At 40.7% G+C, this 24,707-nt stretch overlaps 1 protein-coding gene across 4 annotated transcripts in view; it reads left to right on the forward strand.

The window, feature by feature from the left end:
* SRPX (sushi repeat containing protein X-linked) overlaps positions 1-24,707 on the forward strand; it is a 114,951-nt gene that overhangs the window by 65,071 nt on the left and 25,173 nt on the right. For 3 of the 4 annotated variants that reach the window (XM_021681685.1, XM_044911703.1, XM_021681694.1), the window contains 3 exons: positions 176-297; positions 1,016-1,195; positions 2,944-3,077. In XM_021681685.1, coding sequence (XP_021537360.1) covers positions 176-297; positions 1,016-1,195; positions 2,944-3,077 — 436 coding nt within the window. The remainder of the gene's footprint in view (positions 1-175; positions 298-1,015; positions 1,196-2,943; positions 3,078-24,707) is intronic. The other variant, XM_021681702.1, reaches the window with a different exon arrangement.

Raw genomic sequence — 24,707 nt, forward strand, 5'->3', positions numbered from 1 at the left:
TGAAGAAATCTTTGTTCTAGTCAAACTGGCCTAATGGCTGCCCCTCAGTATCTCCACATCCAGTGCAGAGTGCCCATAATGACCGTCTTTGATCATTAGGCCCACAATGACCTAATTGTTGTTAGGCCTTTAATGATCATCTTTGGTGTTCCTGTTTTTTTCTCCCCCCTTGAAGTGTTATTCTAAAAGGCCTCCCCCCAGGCTCGAATTTTCCAGAAGGAGACCACAAGATCCAGTACACAGTCTATGACAGAGCTGAGAACAAGGGCATTTGCAAATTTCGAGTTAAAGTACGAGGTAAGAATACTGCTTATTGGCTTTTTCCTCTCTTTACAAGAGCAAAGGGGAGTCGGCCCTCAAGCAGGAACCCTTTGTGAGTGCCCACTGCCATGGGGATTCTTGCCAGCTTTGGATTAGCCTCTGATGATGAGCCGAGGGAAAGGGTGCCATCTTAACACCTGAATTTCACAATACAAATCCGGATGAGGTTCAGTGCTGGCAGATTATTTAAGAGGCCTGAGAGAGCAGTAAGCTAGTCTCGCATGAGCCCACAGCTGGCTCTCCCAGAGGAATATTATTTTGATAACATTTTCATTCCTGGGCTTGGGTGACCAGCTAAAGCCTGTAAGTCCTTCTATAAAGGAGGTGAAGAGCCCCCTAGCTTGGGCGACCAGGAGCCCATGTTGTCGGTGTTCCAGAACCTTTATTCTCCCTGAAAAAAATACCTTGAAGATTTATTTTATGCCTCATGGTTTGGGCAGCTAATGACTAACCCTCTTTATTCTTTATTCTTCTGGGCTCAACCTCCCCATCTGTAACTCGGGGGACTAAACCGCTTGATCTCAGTGGTCTCATTGGTATGAACGGTGACCATTCCAAGGCCCACCCACTGGCCAGAGAGTCCTCCCCGCCCCCTCACTCATCCACAGGCATGACTGCCAAGCTGCCGCCTTCCCTGGTTACTCTGTGGAGGGGAGCTCAGCACTGAGCCTCCTCTGGCCTTGTGTCCCCACAGTCCGACGCTGTGGCAAACTCAACGCCCCGGAGAATGGTTACATGAAGTGCTCCAGTGACGGTGATAATTACGGGGCCACCTGTGAGTTCTCCTGCATCGGTGGCTATGAGCTACAGGGCAGCCCTGCCCGAGTCTGTCAGTCCAACCTGGCTTGGTCTGGCACGGAGCCGTCCTGCGCAGGTATGAGTACAGCCCTCTCTCCAGCCAGCAGCAGAACCTGAAGACCCCTGGGTTCTGGATTCCAGTAGAGGGAGGGAGGATTTCACTCTATACACTTTGAGAGGTTCAGTGTCATCCCTCTTCATCTGACGGGTGCCAGTGGTCCTCGAATTTCTAGGGCAGCTCATCTCATCCACCCTCCTCCTTGGCCTCTGCCCAGCTTTGCATTTCTCTTTCATGTCCTCTAAGGAAGAAGCTGGAGGTGGGAACCCAGGGCCTGCGATTCGCGACTTTGTGAATCAGCAGACTCTGCTTTAGGTACCCTTGTTCTTTCCCTCTACAAATGAAAGGGTCTTTTTTTTTTTTTTTTTGCAATGCCAGGGCACTGCTGCGTATGGACAATATAATGCGTGCTTTGCAGCCCTGGCTTGAAAGTCACACAGACATTCGGGATTTTTCCTCCTAATGTCAAATGAGGAAGATAATACCTTACCTACTACTTGAGTTGTTGTAAGGATTAAATGAGGTTATATCCACTGAACAGTGGGATAGAGCAGTGCCTGGCCCAGGGCAGGTGCTCAATGCACATCAACTCTTATTACCAAGGTACACAAATTGGGCTGAGTGTAGTGATAATGGTGTGAAATTTGGACTAGTCAGAAAATTCTGGTCATATCTTTTATTTATATACTCCACTTTTCCCCCCTCTTTTCGGGGTACTTTCTCATCTTTATGCTTTCTCTTTAACCCCAGCCTTTCAGAGTTGACCAAAAGAGAGAGAGACACACACACATGTGTAGACCATCAGCTAAATGCCCATGGTTCTTCACTTTCATACATTAAAGTAGAAAGAACATACCTCTTTCCTTCCCTGTCTCTCTTCCTGAGGCAGGGAAAGTAATGCCCACCCCCCAAAGATGTTCACATCCTAATCCCTAGAACCCATGAATAGATTACCTGACATGGCAAAAGGGACTTTGCAGAGGTAATTAAGTTAAGGATTTTGAGATGTGGAGGGTAGCTTGGATTCTCCAGGTGGGCCCAGTGTAATCACAAGGGTCCTTATAAGAGGGAGGCAGAGGGAAGAGAGAGGTGAAGATGTTACGCTGCTGACTTTCAAGATGCAAGAAAGGCCACATACCAGTAGATGAAGGTGACCTCTAGATGCTGGAAAAGGTAAGGAAACAGATTCTTCCCTCGGGCCTCGGTGGGGGGAGCAACATTTTGACTTCAGCTCAGTGAAACCCATTTGAAACTTCTGACTGCCAGAGGTGTAGGAGAATTTGTGCATGTTAAGCCCCTAAATTTTGGTGATCTGTGATAGCAAGAGAAAACCAATACACTTCCCTATTCCCCAACCCAAGGCTTCTTGGGACCATCTCCCGAATAAACCACTTACAACTGGGGCACCTGGGTGGCTCAGTCGGTTCAGTGGCCTGGTATTGATTTCGGCTCAGGTCATGATCTCAGGGTCGTGGGATCAAGCCCCGCCTTGGGCTCTGGGCTCAGCGTGGAGTCTGCCTGAGATTTTCTCTCTCTCTCCCCACCTTTCCCTCTGCCTCTCCCCGCACTTGCACGAGCGTGTGCTCGCTCTCAAAATCTTAAAAAAAAAAAAAAAAAAAAACAACAACAACACAACACTTACAACTGAAACTTTGTCTCGGGGTTTACTTCTTCTGTGTTCGCGTATGGTCTGCGTGTCCTCCCAGGCTATGTTGAGCCAGAACCAGTAGAGGGTTTCTCACCCATCTGGCCCTTTCTGATTCCAGCCATGAATGTCAATGTGGGCGTCAGAACAGCAGCTGCACTTCTGGATCAGTTTTATGAGAAAAGGAGACTCCTCATTGTGTCCACCCCCACAGCCCGGAACCTTCTCTACAGGCTGCAGTTGGGAATGCTGCAGGTGAGTCCTTCCAGCCTGGCCCAGGTTGTGGGGAGAGCTCTAACACGAAGGGCCCGGTGATTTCATTAAAGGCGAAGGCCACATTCAGTGCCTCATCTGTTTTCTGGAAACTCTGGGAACTGGCACATTAGAGATACTACCGTTCATCTCTGGCTCTGGGGCATAACCTGATTAACATCGACTCCCCAGAGCTAACCCAATTGTTTTCCAACTAATAGGGTTTCTTTGTCTTTACCAGTAAGCCCAATGGACCTGCTGCCCAGGCCCAGCCAAAGAATAGTTGTCTTTGTTGGACCTGTCCAGGATATGCCTATGCTGGAGGCCCTCATTCCGTTGTTTGCCCAAGAGGCTGGCTCAAGGGATGAGGGGAGTCCAGGAGCCTTCAGGCCCCAGATCCTGCCCCAGGGAACTTCCCCCGCCTCCCTAGAGCTCCTCCAAGAGTGATGGCTGTCTTTAGGAACAGTGGTTCTCAAAGTGTGGTCTGTGGACCAGCAGCATCAACATCACCTGGGAGCTTGTTAGAAATGCAAATTCTCCCCATCCCAGACCTACGGGGGGTCTAATCTACGTTTTAACAAGACCTTCAGGTGATTCCTGAGCAACTGAAAGTTTGAGGCACACTTTCCTAGGAAATGTGCCATTCTCAGCTATGTAAACTTTATAGCTACAAAATGAGGCAGCCGGAGTCTTCTGGGGAAAAAAAATTAGAAAAGGATCAAACTAGAACTTGCTAGATTTTGTCCAGAAACTGGCTTGCAGTAGGAGTGGCCAACCATGACTGAATGCGCAAGAGGTAGGATGTTATGCCGGGTCATGGACACGGTGCTGTACACTTTTTTGAAAAGACCTTTCTTCTACTACAGTGAATAAAAATAAGACTAAGTGTTCAAAACAATCTTGGTTGAGGGGAGCCTGGGTGGCTCAGTGGGTTGAGCGTTTGACTCTTGATTTCAGCTCAGGTCATGATCTAAGGGTCGTGAGATCGAGCCCCACGTTGAACCCTGAGTCGGGCTCAGTGCAGAATCTGCTTGGGATTCTCTTCCTCTTCTTCTGCCCCTTCCCCTGCTCATGCACTCTCTCTCTCTCAATAAAATCTTTAAAAAATAAAACCATCTTGGTTTAATAAAGTTTACAATTTTACTTCTCATTTCAGCGTTTATACAATGAATAATGAGGAGTCTTTCTTCCTTCTCCCCGTATACTGGAAAGGCTCCCATAAACTCGGAAAACCCATGCAAAGTTTTGTAGACTCCTTTGATGGGAGCTCCGTTCATTACATCTTTACTCCCAATCCCTGCCACCTTCCTTGCCTCCCTCCATCTTTGTATCCCCTTGTCCCAGCTGAGACTTGTTCTTCAGGTGTCGCAAGGCTGTATGACTCCACTGTGTGGGAAATTGGCCTCCCACTTGCTGATAATTTTCTTTTCTTAATTTCGTAGAAAAACGAATAAGCCAGGCAACTTGCTTTTCCTCTGTTGGCAAACCACAGCTTTTGTAAGTGAAATTTGATTGGAACGCGGCCTTACTCATTCATTTGCATGCAGTCCCTGGCTGCTTTGCCCTCCAGTGGTACAGTTGAATAGTTAGGACAGAGACCATCCAGCTCCGGAAAGCCTAAAATATTTACTACCTGGCCCCTTACCAAAAAATGTTTGCTGTCCTCTGCCCTAGTCTATCCCATCCTTTCGGGTACTTGCTAAATTACTAATTAAATCATGGTGATTTGGGCAGGCAGGGTCTAAGGACTCAGAGCAGAGTCCCTGAGGACCAGCCAAGAGGGTCCCTGTCTGCACACAGGATAGAAATCAGACACAAGCCAGTAGGAGGTGAAAGTGGAGTTGATCAAAGGTATAGAGAGAGAATGCAGGTAGAGAGTGTCTGGGGAAACAGAGTGTCCCACCTTTGTTCAGGGTCTGGGGCTTTTGCTGAGGATCGTGGTCAGGTGTACATGTCCTCTCAGGCATCCAGGAACCGGTTAGAACAAAGACGAGGACCCACATGTTAGTCCTTGGAGCCAGGGGGCCTTGGTGTGGAGAGGCCTAGTGTCGCTGGTCTGGAATGTGCATATGATGGCTTCCTCTGGTCATTCTGACCTGGTCTGTCCTTAGATGTCGTCTGTTTGAAAGAAGTCATTAACTCCTTGTCCCTTACCAGGAGGACCTACACTGTTTGCATTATAAGGCATGTGTAAAGTGGGGATGCAAAAGTAGAATCAGGAAAAGGAGCAAAAAGCAGATTTTTATGGACTCCTTCGGTTTGCCTATCTCAGTTGGAGAAGATATTTGGTATCCAGGTGTTTATATGTGACCCCCCCCACAACATATTTACATTGGCATTTTTTTTTTTTTTTAAAGATTTTATTTATTTGACAGAGAGAGACACAGCAAACGAGGGAACACAAGCAGAGGGAGTAGGAGAGAGAGAAGCAGGCTTCCCGCCGAGCAGGGAGCCCGATGCGGGGCTCGATCCCAGGACCCTGGGATCATGACCTGAGCCGAAGGCAGACACTTAACGACTGTGCCACCCAGGCGCCCCTTACATTGGCATTTTAACCAGAGCCTTCAAGGAAAGGTTTGATTGACATAGGTGATTCAGTTAGAATAATAAAAATATGTATTTCTATCCTTACCAATTCCATCACGTTATGGAGGTGGAACTGTAGTATAATACTTGGTGTTATAGTAACTCAGGAGTTTAAATTTTCTTTCCTCATTTAGCCAGATTCATCTTGTTACTTTCCTATTAACCAATTACCATCGCTGTTCCTGATGTGACGACCTGGCATCTGGTTGAGGGGACCACATTCCCAAGACTCTTGCCAAGGGCTGACTCACAGGGCTGTAATTTTCTTTTTTCTCTTTTTAAATTGAGGTATCATTGAGGTGCCTGGGTGGCTCAGTTAGTTAGGCGTCTGACTCTTGGTTTCGGCTCAGGTCATGATCTCAGGGTTCTGAGATCGAGCCCCACATTGGGCTCCACACAGCACAGAGTCTGAGATTCTCTTCCTCTCTCTCTGCTCCTCCCTTGCTCGCTCTCTCTAAAATAAATCTTTAAAATAAAAATAAAAAAATAAATTGAGGTATCATTAACCTGTAACATTAGTTTTTGTTGTACAACATCATGAGTCAATATTTATATTACAAAATGATCATCACAATATTCCAGTTAACATCTCTGTCACCAAACCTAGATACAAATATTTTATGAGAACCTTCAAGATCCACTCTCCTAGCTACATTCAAATAGGCAATACAATATCATTAACTATAGTCACCATGCTGTACATTACACGCTCAGGACTTTTTATTTTATAACTTGAAGCTTCTACCTTTTGGCCCCCTTCACCCACTTTGCCCATCTTCCCACCCCTGCCTCATGAAAACACCAGTCTGTTTGCTATATCCATGAGATCACTTTTTGTTTTTTGTCATCTTTTTTAGTTTTTGTAGACTCCACATATAAGTAAGAGCATATGATACTTGTTTTTCTGTCTGATTTATTTTACTAAGCATAATGAGCTCAAGGACCATCCATGCTGGTTGAAATGGGAAGATCTCAGTCTTTTCTATGACTCAGTAATATTCCATTGTGTACATATACCACATTTTCTTTATCCATTCATCCATCGATGGGAAATTAGGCTGTTTCCAGGTCTTGGCTATTGTAAATAATGCTGCACTGAACATGGAGGTGCAGATCTATCTTTTGATAGTGTTTTGTTTTCTTCAGATAAATACGCAGAAGTGGAATTGATGAATCAGATGGTAGTTCTAGTCTTAGCTTTTTGAGGAACCTCGATACTGTTTTCCACAGCAGGTGCACCACATTCCCACCAACAGTGCACAAGGGTTCCCTTTCCTCCACATACTCGCCAGCACTTGTTATTTCTTGTGTTATTGATTTTTGCCATTCTGATAGGTGTGAGGTGATATCTCATTTGTGGTTTTGATTTGCATTTCTCTGAAGATGAGTGATGTTGAGCATCTCTTCATGTACCTGTTGGCCCCCTGGATGTCTTCCTTGGAAAAACATCTGTTCATGTCTTCTGCCCATTTTTTAATTGGATTGTTTCTTGTTTTGCTGTTGAGTTGTACGAGCTCTTTATGTATTTTTGGTATTAACCCCAATCAGATAAATGATTTGTAAATATTTTATCTCCCTCAGGTTACATGTTGATTTTGTTGATGGATTCTTTTGCTGTGCAGAGCTTTTTAGTTTGATGTACTCTCACTTTGTTTTTGTTTCCTTTTTAAAAATTTTAATTGTAGTATAATTAATATATGGTGTTGTATTAGTTTTAGGTGTACAATATAGTGATGTAACAATTATATACAATACTCAGTGCTCATCCAGGTAAGTGTATCCTTTAATCCCCATCAACTATTTCACCCGTTCCCCCCCCCGCCCCCCCTCTCCGCAGGTAACCATCAGTTCTCTATAGTTAAGAGTCTGTTTCTTGGTTTGTCTCTTTTTTTTTTTCTTTGCTTTGGTTCTTAAGTTCCACATATAAGTGAAATCATATGGTATTTGTCACTCTCTGACTTATTTCACCTAGAGGATTATACCCACTAGATCCATCCATGTTGTTGCAAATGGCAAAATTTCATTCTTTTTTATGGCTGATATTCCTGTGTGTGTGTGTGTGTGTGTGTGTGTGTGTAATCTATCTACCACATCTTCATTTTGCATTCATGTATTGATGGACACTTGGTTTGCTTCCAGAGTTTGGCCATCATATATAATGCTCCAATAAACACAGGGGTGCATATATCCTTTTGAATTAGTGTTTTCATATTCCTTGGGTAAATACCCAGTAGTGGAATTACTGGATTGTATGGTAATTCTATTTTTAATTTTTCGAGAAAATACTGCTTTCCACAGTGGCTGCACCAGTTTGCATCACCACCAACAGTGCAAAAGGGTTCCTTTTTCTCCACATCCTTGCCAGAACTTTCTCTTTTTTTGTTCTTGATTTTAGCCATTCTGACAGGTATAAGGTGATAGCTCATTGTGGTTTTAATCTGCATTTCCCAGATGAGTGATGTTGAGCATCTTTTCATGTGTCTCTTGGCCATCTGTTTGTCTTCTTTGGAAAAATTGCGTTCATCTCTTCTGCCCATTTTTTAATTGGATTATTTGTTTTTTTGGGTGTTGAATTCTAGAAGCTCTTTACATATTTTGGCTACTAATCCTGTATTGGCTATGTCATTTGCAAATGACATTCTGTAGGTTGCCTTTTAGTTTTGTTGATAGTTTCCTTTGCTGTGCAGAAGAAGCTTTTTATTTTGGTGTAGTCCCAATAGTTTATTTTAGCTTTTGTTTCCCTTGCCTCAGGAGACATACCTAGAAAGATGGTGTTATGGCCAGTCTTAGAGAAATGACTGCCTGTGTTCTCTTCTAGGATTTTTATGGTTTCAGGTCTCACATGTAGGTCTTTAATCCATTTTGTGTTTATTTTTGTGTATGGTATAAGAAAGTGGTCCAGTTTCATTCTTTTGCATGTAGCTGTCCAGTTTTCCCAACACCACTTGTTGAAGAGACTGTTTTCCCATTGCATGGTCTTGCCTCCTTTGTCAAAGATTGACCATATAATTGTGGGTTTATTTCTGGGCTCTCTATTCTGTTCCATTGATCTGTGTGTCTGTTTTTGTGTCGGTACCATACTGTTTAGATTACTATAGCTTTTTAGTATATCTTGAAATCTGGGACTGTGATACCTCCAGCTTTGTTCTTCTTTTTCAAGATTGCTTTGGCTATTTGGGGGTCTTTTGGTGGTTCCATAGAAATTTTAGGATTGTTCTGGTTCTGTGAAAAATGGTGTTGGTATTTGATAGAAATTGCACTAAATATGTAGATTGCTTTGGGTAGTGTAGACATTTAAACAATATTTGTTCTCCCAATCTGTGAGCAAGGAATATTTTTGCATTTCTTTGTGTCATCTTTAATTTCTTTCATCAATGTTCTATAGTTTTCAGAATACACATCTTTCACCTCCTTGGTTAAGTTGATTCCTAGGTATTTTACTGTTTTGATGAAATTATAAATGGGACTGTGTTTTGATTTCTCTGCTACTTTATTATTAGTATATACAAATACAATGGATTTCTGTACTGATTTTTTTATCCTGTGATCTTACTGAATTCATTTATTAGTTCTAGTAGATCTTTGGTGGAGTCTTTAGGGTTTTCTATATATAGTGTCATGTCATCTGTAAAGAGTTGAAAAAAAATTTTCCTTACCAATTTGGATGCCTTTTATTTCCTTTGTTGTCTGATTGCTATGGCTAGGACTTCCAGTACTATGTCTAGTGAAAGTGGTGATAGTGGACATACTTCTCTTGTTCCTGACCTTAGGGGAAAAGCTCTCCGTTTTTCACCATTGAGTATGACGTTAGCTGTGGGGTTTTCCTACATGGCCTTTATTATGTTGAGGTATGTTCCCTGTAAACCTACTTTGTGGAGGTTTTTTTTTTTTTTTTTTTATCATGAATTGATACTGTACTTGGTCAAATGCTTTTTCTTCATCTGTGGAGATAATCATATGGTTTTAATCCTTGATTTGTGAGTATTGAACCATCCTTGCATCCCAGGAATAAATCTCACTTTATCATGGTGAATGATTTTTTTAATGTATCCTTGGATTTGGTTTGCTAATATTTTATTGAGAATTTTTGCATCCATGTTCATCAGAGATACTGGCCCATAGTTCTCTTTTTTTTGTGGTCTTTATCTGGTTTGGTATCAGGGTCATACTGGCCTAATAGAATGAATTCGGAAGCTTTCCCACTGCTTTTATTTTTTGGAGTATTTTGAGAAGAATAGGTATTAACTTTTCTTTAAATGTGTGGTAGGATTCACCTATGACCCCATCTGGTCCTGGACTTTTGTTTGTTGGGGATTTTTTGATTATTGATTCAATTTTATTGCTGGTAATCAGTCTATGTTAATGTTATATTTCTTCTTGATTCACTTTTGGGAGGTTACATGTTTCTAGGAATTTCTCCTTTTCTTCTAGGTTGTCCAATTTGTTGGCATATAGTTTTTCATAATATTCTCTTAATGATTGATTGTTTTTCTGCGGTGTTAGTTATTTCTCCTCCATTATTTTTGCTTTTGAGTCCTCTCCTCTTTTTTTTAATTTTTTAAATTTTTGATTAGTCTGGCTAAAGGTTTATAAATTTGGTTGATCTTTTCAAAGAATCAGCTCCTGGTTTCATTGATCTGTTCTATTGAGGTTTTTTGTTTTTTGTTTTTTTTTTTTAGGTTGTATTTCATTTATTTATGCTCTAATATTTATTATTTCCTTCTTCCTACTGGGTTTTGTTTTGTTTTTTTTTTTTCCTGGCTCTTTTAGGTGTAAGGTGAGGTTGTTTGAGATTTTTCTTGCTTCTTGAGGTAGGCCTGTACTGCTGTATATATCCCTCTTAGAACAGCTTTTGCTGCATCCCAAAGACACTGGACATTTGTGTTTTCATTTTCATATGTCATCCATTATTTTGTGATTTCCGCATTGATTTCTTCCTTGACCCATACATTGTTTAGTAGCATGTCATTTAACCTCCATGTATTTGTTTCTTTCCAGACTTTTTTCTTAGTTGATTTTAAGTTTTATAACGTTTTAGTCAGAACAAATGTACAGTATGACTTCAGACTTTCTGAATTTGTGAGACTGTTTTGTGGCCTAACATATGATCTATTTTAGAGGAATGTTCCATGTGCATTTGAAAAGAATGTGTGTTCTGCTGTTTATGGATGGAATGTTCTGAATTTATCTGTTGATATATCTGGTCCAGTGTGTCATCGAAAGCTGCTGTTTCCTTGTTCATTTTTCTGGTTGAATTAGCCATTGATGTAATGGGGTGTGAAAGCCCCCTACCATTGTTGTATTCCTATTGATTACTTCCTTTATGTTTGTTACTAGCTGCTTTATGTATTTGGGTGCTCCCACATTGGATGCATAAATATTTACAATTATTATATCTTCTTGTTGGATTGTCCCCTTTATAATTATTCAGTGTCCTTCTTTGTCTCTCATCACAGTGTTTTAATGTCTGTTTTGTTTGATATAAATATTGCTACCATGGCTTTCTTTTCACTTCCATTTGCACAATAAATTTTTTCCATCCCTTCACTTTCAATCTGCATATGTCTTTAGGTCTGAAATGAGTCTCTGGTAGGCAGAATATAGATGGGTCTTGTTTTTTTATCCATTCTTACACCCTATGTCTTGATTGGAGTGGTTAGTCCATTCACATTCAAAGTTATTTTTGATAGGTATGTGCTTATTGCCATCTTGTTACTTGTTTTATGGCTGTTTTTGTCATTCTTCTCTGTTCCTTTCTTCCTTTGCTCTCTCCTCTCACGATAAGTTGGCTTTCTTTAGTGATGTCCTTGGGTTCCTTTCTCTATTTTTTGCATATGTATTAACTGTTTTTTTATTTGTGGTTACCACTGGGTTTAATATATAACATCTATTAACATCTATGCATATTAAGTTGATGTTTGCTTAAGTTCAAATCCATTCTGAAAGCCCTAAATTTTTACTCTTCTCCACCCCTACCCCCAGTTTAAGGTATGGGGTGCCAAATTTACATCCTTTTGTTTTGTGAGTTCCTTGACTGATATGTGTAGATATACTTAATTTTACTACTTTTGTGCTTACTACTTTTCTTATTCCTGCTTATGGTTTTTCCTTTTTCACTCAAAGACTCCTCTGTAACATTTCTTCTAAGACTGGTTTAGTGGTGATGAATTCCTTTAACTTCTGTTTGTCCAGGAACCTCTTTATCTTTCTTTCTATTCTGAATGATAGCCTCACTGGATAGAGAATTCTTGGTTGTAGGTTTTTCCCTTTCAGGACTTTGAATTTGTCATGCCACTTCCTTCTGGCCTGCAAGGTATCAGCTGAAAAATCAGCTGATAGCCTTATAGGGTTTCCCTCGTATGTAATGGTTTTCTTTTCTCTTGCTCCTTTTAAAATTCTCTATCACTGCTTTTTTGCCATTTTAATGACTGTGTTTCTTGGTGTGGACTTTTTTGGGTTGATCTTGTTGGAGGCTCTCTGTGCCTCCTGGATCTGGATTTCTGTTTCCTTCTCCAAACTCAGGAAGTTTTCAGCTATTATTTCTTCAAATAAATTTTCTGCCCCCCTTTTCTTCTGGAATCCCTATAATGCAAATGTTATTAGGCTTGATGGTGTCACCGAGTTCCCTTAATCTATTTTCATTTTTTATTCTTTTATCTCTACTATTCAGCTTGATTGCTTTTCATTACCCTGTCCTCCAAGTTGCTGATCTCTTCTGCTTCCTCTAGTCTATTTATTCCATCTAGTGTATTGTTAATTTCAGTTGAGTTCTTCATCTCTGAATCTTTGTTTTCCTTCTCTTTGTTGAGGGTCTCACTGAGGTCCTCCACTTTTCTCAAGTCCAGTGAGTATCTTTATGACCATTACTTAAAATTCTCTATCAGGTATATTACTTGTCTCCATTTATTTTAGTGCTCTTGCTGTGATTTCCCCCCCCCCCTGTTCTTTAAATTGAGACAAATTCTGTCTCTTTGTTTTGCCTAACTTTCTGTGTCTGTTTATGTGTTAAGAAAGTCGGATACATCTCCTGCTCTTCCTGTAGTGCCCTGCAGTGCAATGTACCCTGTTCACCAGAACCTGTTTGCCTGTTTGGGGCAGGGTTTGGTCCCTGTGTTGTCAGTGGGCCAGTCTGGGGCCCCCTTGGCCTTGAGTTCGGTCAGACCAGACATTTGCCAGAAGTGCAGTAGCACCAAACTGCAGGGTACTTGCCATGTGTTGGACCCTCAGAAGCTTTCATTGGTGGGTGGATCCTGCAGTCAGACCAGATGTCTGCTCCCAGACCACTTCTGGGGCCAGAGTCGAACTGGTGTGTGTGGTTTTCTTCCCCTCTTCCCAGGGCAGGGGACACCTTGGGGGTGGTGCTGGCCCCTGTCGGGGTTGCTTGCACATCGCTGCACTTGGGGCACCACTGTGGATGGACTCCTGCCAAGGGTGTGTTGGAGGAGAATGTGGGGGGGAGGCGCGCGGTGCCAGGAAGCTGCCAGGGCCCACTGTTAGCCAGATAGGTGAAGGGTGTTGGTGCTGTGCTGGTCCTGCAGGTGTCCGTGTATCTAGGTTGGAGGGGTTGAATAGGAAATGGGGCCCTCCAGCTCTTCTGTTCTTAGAGAAATCTCTCAAAGATCCCTGACTCTCCAGCACAGGCTCTGAGATGAGTAAACAAATCTTCTCCCCCTATGCCCCAGGCATTTTTCAAACTGCTGCTTCTGTGCTGTATCTCAGCAGGGCTTTCTTTTGTGCTGCCTCTTTAAGGGCGGGGACTCGGTTTCCTGTAGCCTTCAGGCTCTCCTGCATCTGAGCCCACTGATTTTTAAAGTTCCCTGTGTTGGGGCGCCTGGGTGGCTCAGTTGGTTAAGCGACTGCCTTCGGCTCAGGTCATGATCCTGGAGTCCCTGGATCGAGTCCCGCATCGGGCTCCCTGCTAGGCAGGGAGTCTGCTTCTCCTTCTGACCCTCCCCCTTCTCATGTGCTCTCTCTCATTCTCTCTCTCAAATAAATAAATCTTTAAAAAAAAAAAAAAAAAATTCCCTGTGTTGTGCCCCACTATAAGAATTCATGAAGTTAGGCCCCTGTAGTTTTGAAAGCCAGATATTATGGGGATTTGTCTTCCTAGTGCTGCTTCCCCAGGCTGGGGTGCCTGGGGTAGGGTCTGTTCCTCCCCCGCCTCTCCATGCCCACGGTGTCCCTCCCTCCCACGGACAGTCCCACAGGTCAGTCTGTCTCCTGATTGCATCTCTACCCTTCCTACCCTCTTTGATGTGGTTTCTTTCTTACACTGAGCTGTGGAGAGTCTGTTCTGCCAGTCTCTGGGTCATTTTTTGGGTTGTTTTCATGAATATGGCTGTTATCATCTAGGTGTATCCATAGGATGAGGTGAGTCTAGGATCCCCCTAATCTGCCATCTTCCCCGGAACTGTTGCCTTTCTTTTGATGTCAAATCCAAACTATTATCACCAAGACCTATCTCAAGGAGCTTACTGCCTATTTTTTTTTTTTTTCTAGATGTTTTATGGTTTCAGGTCATATTTTCAAGTCTTTAATCCATTTCATTTTATTTTTGTATATGGTGTAAGATAGTAGTCCAGTTTTCCCAAGATCATTTATTGACGAGCTTGCCCTTTCCCCACTATACTCTTGGCTCCATTGTCATAAATTTGACCATATATGTATGAGTTTATTTCTGGGCTCTGTAGTCTATTCCATTGATCTATGTGTTTTTATGCCAATACCATACTGTTTTGTGTACTATAGCTTTGTAGTATAATTTAAAATCAGGAAGCATGATACCTCCAGCTTTATTCTCAAAATTGCTTTGGGTTTTGTACTTCTGTACAAATTTTAGCATTGTTCTATTTCTATGAAAAATGTCTTTGGAATTTTGATAGGGATTTCATTGAATCTGTAGATTGCTTTGGATAGTATGGACATGTTCTCAATATACTTCCAGTTCACAAAGATGGACTAAACTTTCCATTTGTTTGGGTGTCTTTTTCAGTTTCTTTCATCAGTGTCTTATGGTTTTCAGTGTATAAGTTTTCACTTCCTTGGTTAAACTCATTCCTAATTATCGTAGTCTTTTTGACACACTTGTAAGTGGGATGGTTTTCTTAATTTCTCTTTCTGATAGTTTGTTACTAGTGTATAAAAAGGCAAAAGATTTTTGTATGTTTATTTTGTGTCCTGTAACTTCACTGAGTTTGTTTATTCTAACAGTATTTTGGTGGAGTCCTTACGGTTTTCCGTATGTAATATGTCTGTACAAATAATAAGTTTTACTTCCTTTCTGATTTGGGTGGCTTTTATTTCTTCTTCTTGTCTAATTGCTCTGGGTAGGACTTCCAGTACTATGTTTAATGAAAGTAGTGAGAATGGGCATCCTTGTCTTGTTCCTGATCTTAGAGGAAAAACTCTCAGCTTTTCACCATTGAGTATGATGTTTGCTGTGGGCTTTTCATGTATGGCTTTTATTATTTGGAGGTTTGTTTCCTCTATACCCACTTTGTTGAGAGTTTTTATCATAAACATATGTTGAATTTTGTTAAAAGCTTTTTCTGCATCTATTGAGATGATCATGTAATTTTTATCCTTCATTTTGTTAACATGTTATATCACATTGATTAGCAGATGTGGAATCATCTTTGCATCCTGGAATAAATCCCACTTAATGGTGGTGTATGATTCTTCTAATGTATTGTTGAAATAGGCTTGCTAATGTTTTGTTGAAGATTTTTGAATCTGTGTTCATCAGGGATATTAGCCTGTTCTTTTCTTTTCTTATGGTATCCTTATCTGGTTTTGGTATAAGGGAAATGCTAGCTTCATAAAATAAGTTTAGAAGTGTTCCCTCCTGTTTTGTTTTTATTTTTTGGTAAGAGTTTGAGAAGGATTTGTAATTTTCTTTGAATGTTTGGGAGAATTCACCAGTGAAGCTCTGAAGTCCTGGTCTTCTGTTTGTTGAGAGGTTTTTGATTACCAATTCAGTATCCTTACTAGTAAGTAATTGGTCTGTTCAGATTTTCTGTTTCTTCATGATTCAATCTTAGAAGGTTGTATGTTTCTAGGAATTTATCCACTTCTAGGTTGTCAAATTTCTTGCTGTGTAATTGTTCATGGTAGTCTCTCATTATCATTTGTATTTCTGGGCTATCAGTTGTAATATCTCCTCTTACATTTCTCATTTTGACTCCTCTTTTTTTCTTTGTGAATCTAGCTACAGGTTTGTCAGTTTTATCTCATCAAGGAAGCAACTCCATTCATTGATCTTTTCTAGTGTCTATTTCATCTATTTCCACTCTGATCTTATTTCCTTTCTTCTAACTTCAGGCTTTTTCTTTTTCTAGATCCTTGACATGTAAAGTTAGATTGTTTTACAGAGATTTTTCTTGCTTCTTGAGATAGGCATTTATCACTATGGACTTCTCTCATAGGAATGCTTTTGCTGCATCATGTAATTTTTGGTACGTTGTATTTCCATTTTCATTTGTCTCAGGATAGTTTTTGTGATTTATCTTTTGTTGACCCATTGTTTGTTCAGTAGCATGTTTAATCTTCATATATTAACGGATTTTCCAGTTTTCTTATAATTGATTTCTGATTTCCTACCTCTGTGGTCAGAAAAGATACTTGATATGATTTCAGTCTTCTTAAATATATTAAAACTTGTTTTATGGCCTAACATATGATCTATCCTGGAGAATGTTCCATGTGCCCTTGAGAAGAATGTATTCTGTTGCTTTTGTATGGAATGTTCTATATATCTGTGAAATCCATCTGATCTAACCTGTTGTTTAAGGCCAATGTCTCTTTATTAATTTTCTGTCTGCATGATCTATGCATTTTCATAAGTGGGGGTGTTAAAGTGCCCTATTGTACTGCTATCGATTTCTCTCTTTAGGTCTGTGAACAGAACACAAATATTATATCTTATTGTTGGATTGATCCCTTTATCATTATATGACACCCTTCTTTGTCTCTTATTAGAATGTTTGTTTTAAAGTATTTTATCTGATATAAGTATACTTACCACGGCTTACTTTTGGTTACCATTTGCATGGAATATCTTTTCTCAACCCTTCACTGTCAGTTTGTGTGTATCCTTACATCTGAAGTGAGTCTCTTGTAGGAAGCATATACATAAGTCTTGTGTTTTGTTTTGTTTTTTTATCCATTCAGCTACTTGATGTCCTCTGATGGGAGAATTTAATACATTTAAAGTCATTATTGGCAGATACGTACTTATTGTCATTTTCTTAATTTCTGGCTGTTTTGTACTACCCATGTTCCTTTCTTCATCTCTCGCTCTTTCATTTGTGATTTGAGGACTTTAGTATTATGCTTAGATTTCTTTCTCATTATATTTTATTTCTACTGTAGGTTTTTGCTTTGTGGTTACCATGAGGCTTACATCTAACAACTTATATTTATAACCGTCTATTTGAAGTTGATTAGAACTTAAGTTTGAATGCATTCTTAAGCCCTGCATTTGTACTCTCTCCCCTTACATTTTGTTTTTAATGTCATAATGCACATCTTTTATCTTGTGTATCCCTTAATATATTTTTAGTACTCTTGTCTTTAAACCTTCATACTAGCTTTATGTGATCAATCCACTAACTTTACTATATATTTACCTTTACCAGTGAGTCTTTTGTAGTTTTTTGTTAAGAATTATCACCCTTTCATTTCACCTTAAAGAAGTCCCTTTAACAGTTTTTGTAAGGCTGGTTTAGTGGTGATGAACTCCTTTAACTTTTCTTGTCTGTAAAAATCTTTTATCTCTCTTTCAATTCTGCATGATAACTTTTACTGGGTAGTCTTCTTGGTTGGGAGTTTTTTTTTTCTTTCAGCACTTTGAATGTATTGTGCCACTCTCTCTGGCCTGGAAAGTTTCTGCTGAAAAATCTGAAGGGGGCTCATGGGAGTTCCCTTGCACTTAACGAAATATTTCTCTTTTGCTGCTTTAAGATTCTCTCCTTGACTTTAACATTTGAAATTTTAATTATGCTCTGTCTCGATATGTGGGTCTCTTTGGGTTGCTCTTATTTGCACTCTCTGTTCTTCCTGGATCTAGGTGGATGCCTGTTTCCTTCCTCAGATTATAAATCATTTTACGATTTACTTCATCAAATAAGTTTTCTGCCCCTTTCTCTCTCTCCACCTTCTGGGTCCCCTACAAGGTGAGTGTTACTACAATTGATGTTGTCCCATAAGTCATTAAGCTATCTTTACTGTTTAGATTCTTTTTTCCTTTTTATTGCTGTGATTGTGTTCCACTGCCCCGTGTTCGAGTTCACTGATCCTTCTGCTTCATCTGGTCTGTTATTAAACCACTCTTGTATATATATATATATTTTTTTATCTGTGGGTTGAAGTTGTTGCTGTGTTTATTCATTCTTCTCCCCAAGTTCAGTGAGCATCTTTATGACCATTACTTTGAACTGCTTATCAGGTAAAATACATATTTCCATCATTTCATTGAATTTTTTTTATAAAATTGACTTACCAGTTATTAAGAATCTACTATATGCCATTGCCACACTTCCTTTTCTCTGGGTCTTTTCTCCCCAGGTATATTTAGATATAATTCACCTACATCATTGTATGAGTTTAAGGTGAACAGCATAATGGTTTGACTTACTGTGATCATTTCACAATATATGTAAGTTGAGCTAGCATCCATCAGCTCATGTATGTATATACAATAAAAATGGAGAGGAAAAAGAGAAAAAATTTTTTTCTTGTGATGTGAACTCTCAGGTTGTACTCTCTTGACGACTTCCGTATATATCCTACAGCAGTGCTAACTGTGCTCATTGTGCTGCACATTATATCCCTAGTATGTATTTATTTTGTAACCGGAAATTGTTACTTGTGACCACCTTGCTCCAATTCCCCCAACTCCCCCTCCCCCCAACTCCCACCCATGGTAACCACAAATCCGAAGATAGCTTTTTCTATGAGTTTGGGTTTTTTTTGCATGTCACATATAACTGAGATCATACATTATTTGTCTTTTTTAAAATTTAATTTAATTTTATTATGTTAGTCCCCATACAGTACATCATTAGTTTTCGATATAGTGTTCCATGATTCATTGTTTTTGTATAACACCCAGTGCTCCATGCAATACATGCCCTCCTTAATACCCATCACCGGGCTAGACCATCCCCCTACCCGCCTCCTCTCTAAAACCCTCAGTTTGTTTCTCAGAGTCCATAGTCTCTCATGGTTCATCTCACCCTCCCTTTTCCCCCCCTTCGTTTTTCTCATCCTTCTCCTAATGTCCTCCATGCTATTCCTTATGTTCCACAAATAAGTGAAACCATATGACCATTGACTTTCTCTGCTTGACTTATTTCACTCAGCGTAATCTCCTCCAGTCCCATCCATGTTGTTGTATAAGTTGGGTATTCATCCTTTCTGATGGCCGAGTAATAGTCCATTGTATATATGACCACATCATCTTTATCCATTCGTCTGTTGAAGGGCATCTCAGCTCTTTCCACAGTTTGGCTATTGTGGACATTGCTGCTATGAACATTGGGGTGCATATGGCCCTTCTTTTCACTACATCTGTGTCTTTGGGGTAAATACCCAGTAGTGCAATTGCTGGGTCATAGGGTAGCCTCTATTTTTAAATTTTTGAGGCACCTCCACACAGTTTTCCAAAGTGGCTGTACCAACTTGAATTCCCACCAGCAGTGTAAGAGGGTTCCCCTTTCTCTCCAACCTCTCCAACATTGGTTGTTTCTTGACTTGTCAGTTTTTGCCATTCTAACTGGTGTAAGGTGGTATCTCAGTGTGGTTTTGATTTTAATTTCCCTGATGGCTAATGATGATGAACATTTTTTCATGTGTCTGTTAGCCATTTGTATGTCGTCTTTTGAAAAGTGTCTGTTCGGGCGCCTGGGTGGCTCAGTTGGTTAAGCGACTGCCTTCGGCTCAGGTCATGATCCTGGAGTCCCTGGATCGAGTCCCGCATCGGGCTCCCTGCTCGGCGGGGGGTCTGCTTCTCCCTCTGACCCTCCCCCCTCTCATGTGCTCTCTCTCTCATTCTCTCTGTCTCAAATAAATAAGTAAAATCTTTAAAAAAAAAAAAAAAAGTGTTCATGTCTTCTGCCCAATTTTTGACTTGATTATTTCTTTTATGGGTGTTGAGTTTGGTAAGTTCTTTATAGATCTTGGATATCAGCCCTTTGTCTGTAGTGTCCTTTGTAAATATCTTCTCCCATTCTGTGGGTTGCCTCCTTGTTTTGTTGACTGTTTCCTTTGCTGTGAGGAAGCTTTTTATCTTGATGAAATCCCAAAAGTTCATTTTTGCTTTTGTTTCATTAGCCTTTGGAGATGTATCTTGAAAGAAGTTGCTGTGGCCGATGTCAAAGAGGTTACTGCCTATGTTCTCCTCTAGGATTTTGATGGATTCCTGTCTCACATTGAGGTCTTTCATCCACTTTGAGTTTATCTTTGTGTGTGGTGTTAGAGAATGGTCGAGTTTCATTCATCTATATATAGCTGTCCAATTTTCCCAGCACCATTTGTTGAAGAGTGTCTTTTTTTCCCTTGCATATTTTTTCCTGCTTTGTCAAAGATTATTTGACCATAGAGTTGAGGGTCCATATCTGGGCTCTCTGTTCTGTTCCATTGGTTTATATGTCTGTTTTTGTGCCAGTGCCATGCTGTCTTGGTGATCACAGCTTTGTACTATAGCTTGAAATCAGGCAGCATGATGCCCCCAGCTTTGTTTTTCTTTTTCAACATTTCCTTGGCGATTCAGGGTCTTTTCTGACTCCATACAAATTTTAGGATTGTTTGTTCCAGCACTTGGAAAAATGTCATTGGAATTTTGATTGGGATGGCATTGGAAGGTATAGGTAGCTCTGGGCAGCATAGATATTTTAACAATGTTTATTCTTCTGATCCATGAGCATGGGATGTTTTTCCATCTTGTTGTGTCATCTTCAATTTCTTTCATGAGTGTTCTGTAGCTCCTAGAATATAGATCGTTTACCTCTTTGGTTAGGTTTATTCCGAGGTATCTTATGGTTTTTGGTGCTATTGTAAATGGAACCGATTCTCTAATTTCTCTTTCTATAGTTGCATTGTTAGTGTATAAGAAAGCAGCTGATTTCTGTGCATTGATTTTGTATCCTGCCACATTACTGAATTGCTGTATGAGTTCTAGTAATTTGGGGGTGGAGTCTTTTGGATTTTCCACATAAAGTATCCTGTCATCTGCGAAAAGAGAGAGTTTGACTTCTTTGCCAATCTGAATACCTTTTATTTCTTTTTGTTGTCTGATTGCTGTTGCTAGGACTTCTAGTACTATGTTGAACAATAGTGGCGAGAGTGGGCATCCTTGTTCATGTTCCTGATCTTAAGGGAAAGGCTCTCAGCTTTTCCCCATTGAGGATGATATTCACTGTGGGTTTTTCATAGATGGATTTTATGAACTTGAGGAATATTTCCTCTATCCCTATACTCTGAAGGGTTTTAATCAGGAAAGGATTCTGTATTTTGTCAAATGCTTTTTCTGCATCAATTGAGAGGACCACATGGTTCTTCTCTCTCCTCTTATTAGTGTGTTCTATCAATCATATTAATTGATTTGCAAATGTTGAACCACCCTTGCATCCCACTGATAAATCCACTTGGTCATGGTGGATGATCCTTTTAATGTATTGTTGGATCCTATTAGCTAGGATTTTGTTGAGGGTTTTGGAATCCATATGCATCAGGGATATTGGTCTGTAATTCTCCTTTTTGATGGGGTCTTTGCCTGGTTTGGGGATTAAGGTAATGCTGGCCTCATAGAATGAGTCTGGAAGCTTTCCTTCTGTTTCTATTTTTTGAAACAGCTTCAGGAGAATAGGTATGATTTCTTCTTTGAATGTTTGGTAGAATTCCCCAGGGAATCCATCAGGCCCTGGACTCTTGTTTTTTGGGAGGTTTTTGATCACTGCTTCAATCTCGTTACTGGTTATTGTCAATTTCTTCCTGTTTCAGTCTTGGCAGCTTATAGGTTTCCAGGAAGGCATCCATTTCTTCCAGGTTGCTCAATTTATTGGCATATAGTTGTTGATAATAATTTCTAATAATTGTTTCTATTTCCTTGGTGTTAGTCGTGATCTCTCCCCTTTCATTCATAATTTTATTAATTTGGGTCCTTTCTCTTTTCTTTTGGATAAGTCTGGCCAGTGGTTTATCGATCTTATTCTTTTAAAGAACAGCTTCTAGTTTCATTGATCTGATCTACTGTGTTTCTGGTTTCTAATTCATTGATCTCTGCTCTAATCTTAATTATTTCTCTTCTAATGTGTGGCTTGGGCATTGTTTGTTGCTTTTTCTCCAGTTCTTTAAGGTGTAAAGTTAGTTGGTGAATTTGGGATTTTTCTATTTTTTGAGTGAGGTTTGGATGGCTATGTATTTCCCCCTTAGGACTGCCTTTGCAGTATCCCATATGTTTTGGACCGATGTGTTTTCGTTCTCATTGGTTTCCATGAATTGTTTAAGTTCTTCTTTGATTTCCTGGTTGACCCAAACATTCTTGGGCAGAGTGGTCTTTAGCTTCCACGTGTTTGAATTTCTTCCAAATTTTGTCTTGTGATTGAGTTCCAGTTTTAATGCATTATGGTCTGAGAATATGGAGGGAATAACCTCAATCTTTTGGTATCGGTTGAGACCTGATTTGTGATGCAATATGTGGTCTATTCTGGAGAAAGTTCCATGTGCGCTCGAGAAGAATGAGTATTCTGTTGTTTTAGGGTGGAATGTTCTGTAGATATCTATGAGGTCCATTTGGTGCAGTGTGTCATTCAAAGCTCTTGTTTGTTGATTTTCGATCTGTCTTTTGCTGAGAGTGGAGTATTGAGGTCTCCCACAATTAACGTATTGTTATCAATATGACTCTAGTTTGGTTAACAGTTGGCTTATGTAGATGGCTGCTCCCACGTTGGGGGCATAGATATTTACAATTGTTAGATCTTCTTGTTGGATAGACCCTTTAAGAATGATACAGTGTCCTTCTGTGTATCTAACTACAGTCTTTAGCTTGAAATCTAAATTGTCTGGTATAAGAATTGCTACCCCAGCTTTCTTTTGAGGTCCGTTGGCATGGAAGATGGATCTTCATCCCTTCACTTTCAGTCTGGATGTATCTTTAAGTTCAAAATGAGTCTCTTGTAGACAGCATATGGATGGGTCCTGTCTTTTTATCTTATCTGCAACCCTGTGCTATTTTATGGGAGCATTTAGGCTGTTCATGTTGAGAGTGATTATTGAAAGATATGAATTTATTGTCATCATGTTGCCTGTGAAGTCCTTGTTTCTATAGATTGTCTCTGTAAATTTCTGTTCTATATCACTCTTGGGGTCTTTCTCATTTTATAGAACCCCCTTTAATATTTCTTGTAGCGCCGGCTTAGTGGTCACATATTTCTTTCAGTTTCTGCCAGTCTTGGAAGCTCTGCATCTCTCCATCCATTCTAAATGACAGCCTTGCCAGATAAAGTATTCTTGGCTGCATGTTCTTCTCATTTAGTACCCTGAGTAGGTCTTGCAAGGCCTTTCTTGCTTGCCAGGTCTCTGTGGATAGGTCTGACGTTATTCTGATGTTCTTCCCTTGTATGTAAGGAATCTTTTCCCCTAACTGCCCTTAAGATGGTTTCCTTGGTTCTAAGATTTGCGAGTTTTACTATTACATGCTGGGGCATTGTTTTGTTTTCCTTGATCTTGGAAGGGGTCCTCTCTGTCTCTAGGACACAAATGTTTGTTTCATTCCCCAGATTAGGGAAGTTCTCGGCTATGATTTGCTCAAATATATCTTTTAGTCCTCTCTCTCTCTCTCTCTCTCTCTCTCTCTCTCTCTCTCCCCCCCCCCCCCCCCTCAGGGATCCCAATAATTCTGACATTGGTACGTTTCATGGCATCACTTATTTCTCTAATTCTGTTTTCATGGATTTCGAGCTGTTTCTCCCAGGCTTACTCTTTTTCCTTCTTTTCTATCAATTGGTCTTCTAAATCACTAATTTGTTCTTCTGCCTCATTTACCCTAGCTGTTAGAGTATCTAGATTAGATTGGATCTCATTGATAGCATTTTTAAATTCTGCCAGTTCAGCCTTCACTTCTGTCCTTAGAGACTCCATGTTGCCATTAATCGATTTCTCCATTCTAGCAATCATCTTCATAACTGTTACCCTGAAGTCCATTTCTGAAGTCCATTTCCGACATCTTGGTTATATCTGTATCCATTTGTAAAGCTGTGGCAGAAGTCACAGTCTCTGAGTCTTTCCTATTTTGGGGGTTTCTCCTCCTAGTCATTCTGTTGAGGGGTGGTTGAGGGAATGTACAGAGTCCAAATTACTGACCACAACCCAAGCAAGATGCACCTGTTTTGTAGGGACCTTAGGGTTGTCGGCCAGCCTGTCTTCTGGGGGAGGGGCCTGCTGCACTGTTACTCAGACAACCCTGTTTGGGCAGAGTTGCCCTGCCCCTCTGTGGGGGGGATGGGCTCAGTGAAAACCAGTTTTTTGAGGCTCTTGTTCTCTGGCAGCTTTCCCTGGCAGCTTTCTGAGTCTCTTCAGAGAGAGCAGAAGAGACCATTTCCAACCCTCTGCCTCAGAGCAGAGAGATCGCAGTCTGTTCCTCAGTGAGCTCTCCAGGCCACGCTATCTCCGTTTCTTTCTGTGCCACCAAAACTGCAGCGTCCTGGGTTGTGCACCCCTCAGCTTCTAGGTCCAGGCACTTCTCTGCCCTTTGTGCCTCCAAAACCGCCAGCCACCCTCAGTTCACACGCACGGCCCCTCCACTCCAGGTTTCAGTCTGGGGGGCTGCCCTAAAGTCATTTCCCCTCCACTACCGTTCTGTGAGTCTGTGTCCCGTCCCCAGCGTGGGAGGCTTTCGCCCACCGGCAGTACAGGATCCCGAAGTTCCCTCCCCCTTCCGTTTATCTTCCGATATGTGCCTGTGGAATCATGGCTCCCCACTTCATACCTCAAAACCTACCACCTGCAATATTTTGTTTGTAGAGATCCAGATATATCTTCTTACATCTC

The sequence above is a fragment of the Neomonachus schauinslandi genome, chromosome X, assembly GCF_002201575.2.
Source record: "Neomonachus schauinslandi chromosome X, ASM220157v2, whole genome shotgun sequence".
Taxonomy (NCBI): Eukaryota; Metazoa; Chordata; class Mammalia; order Carnivora; family Phocidae; genus Neomonachus; species Neomonachus schauinslandi.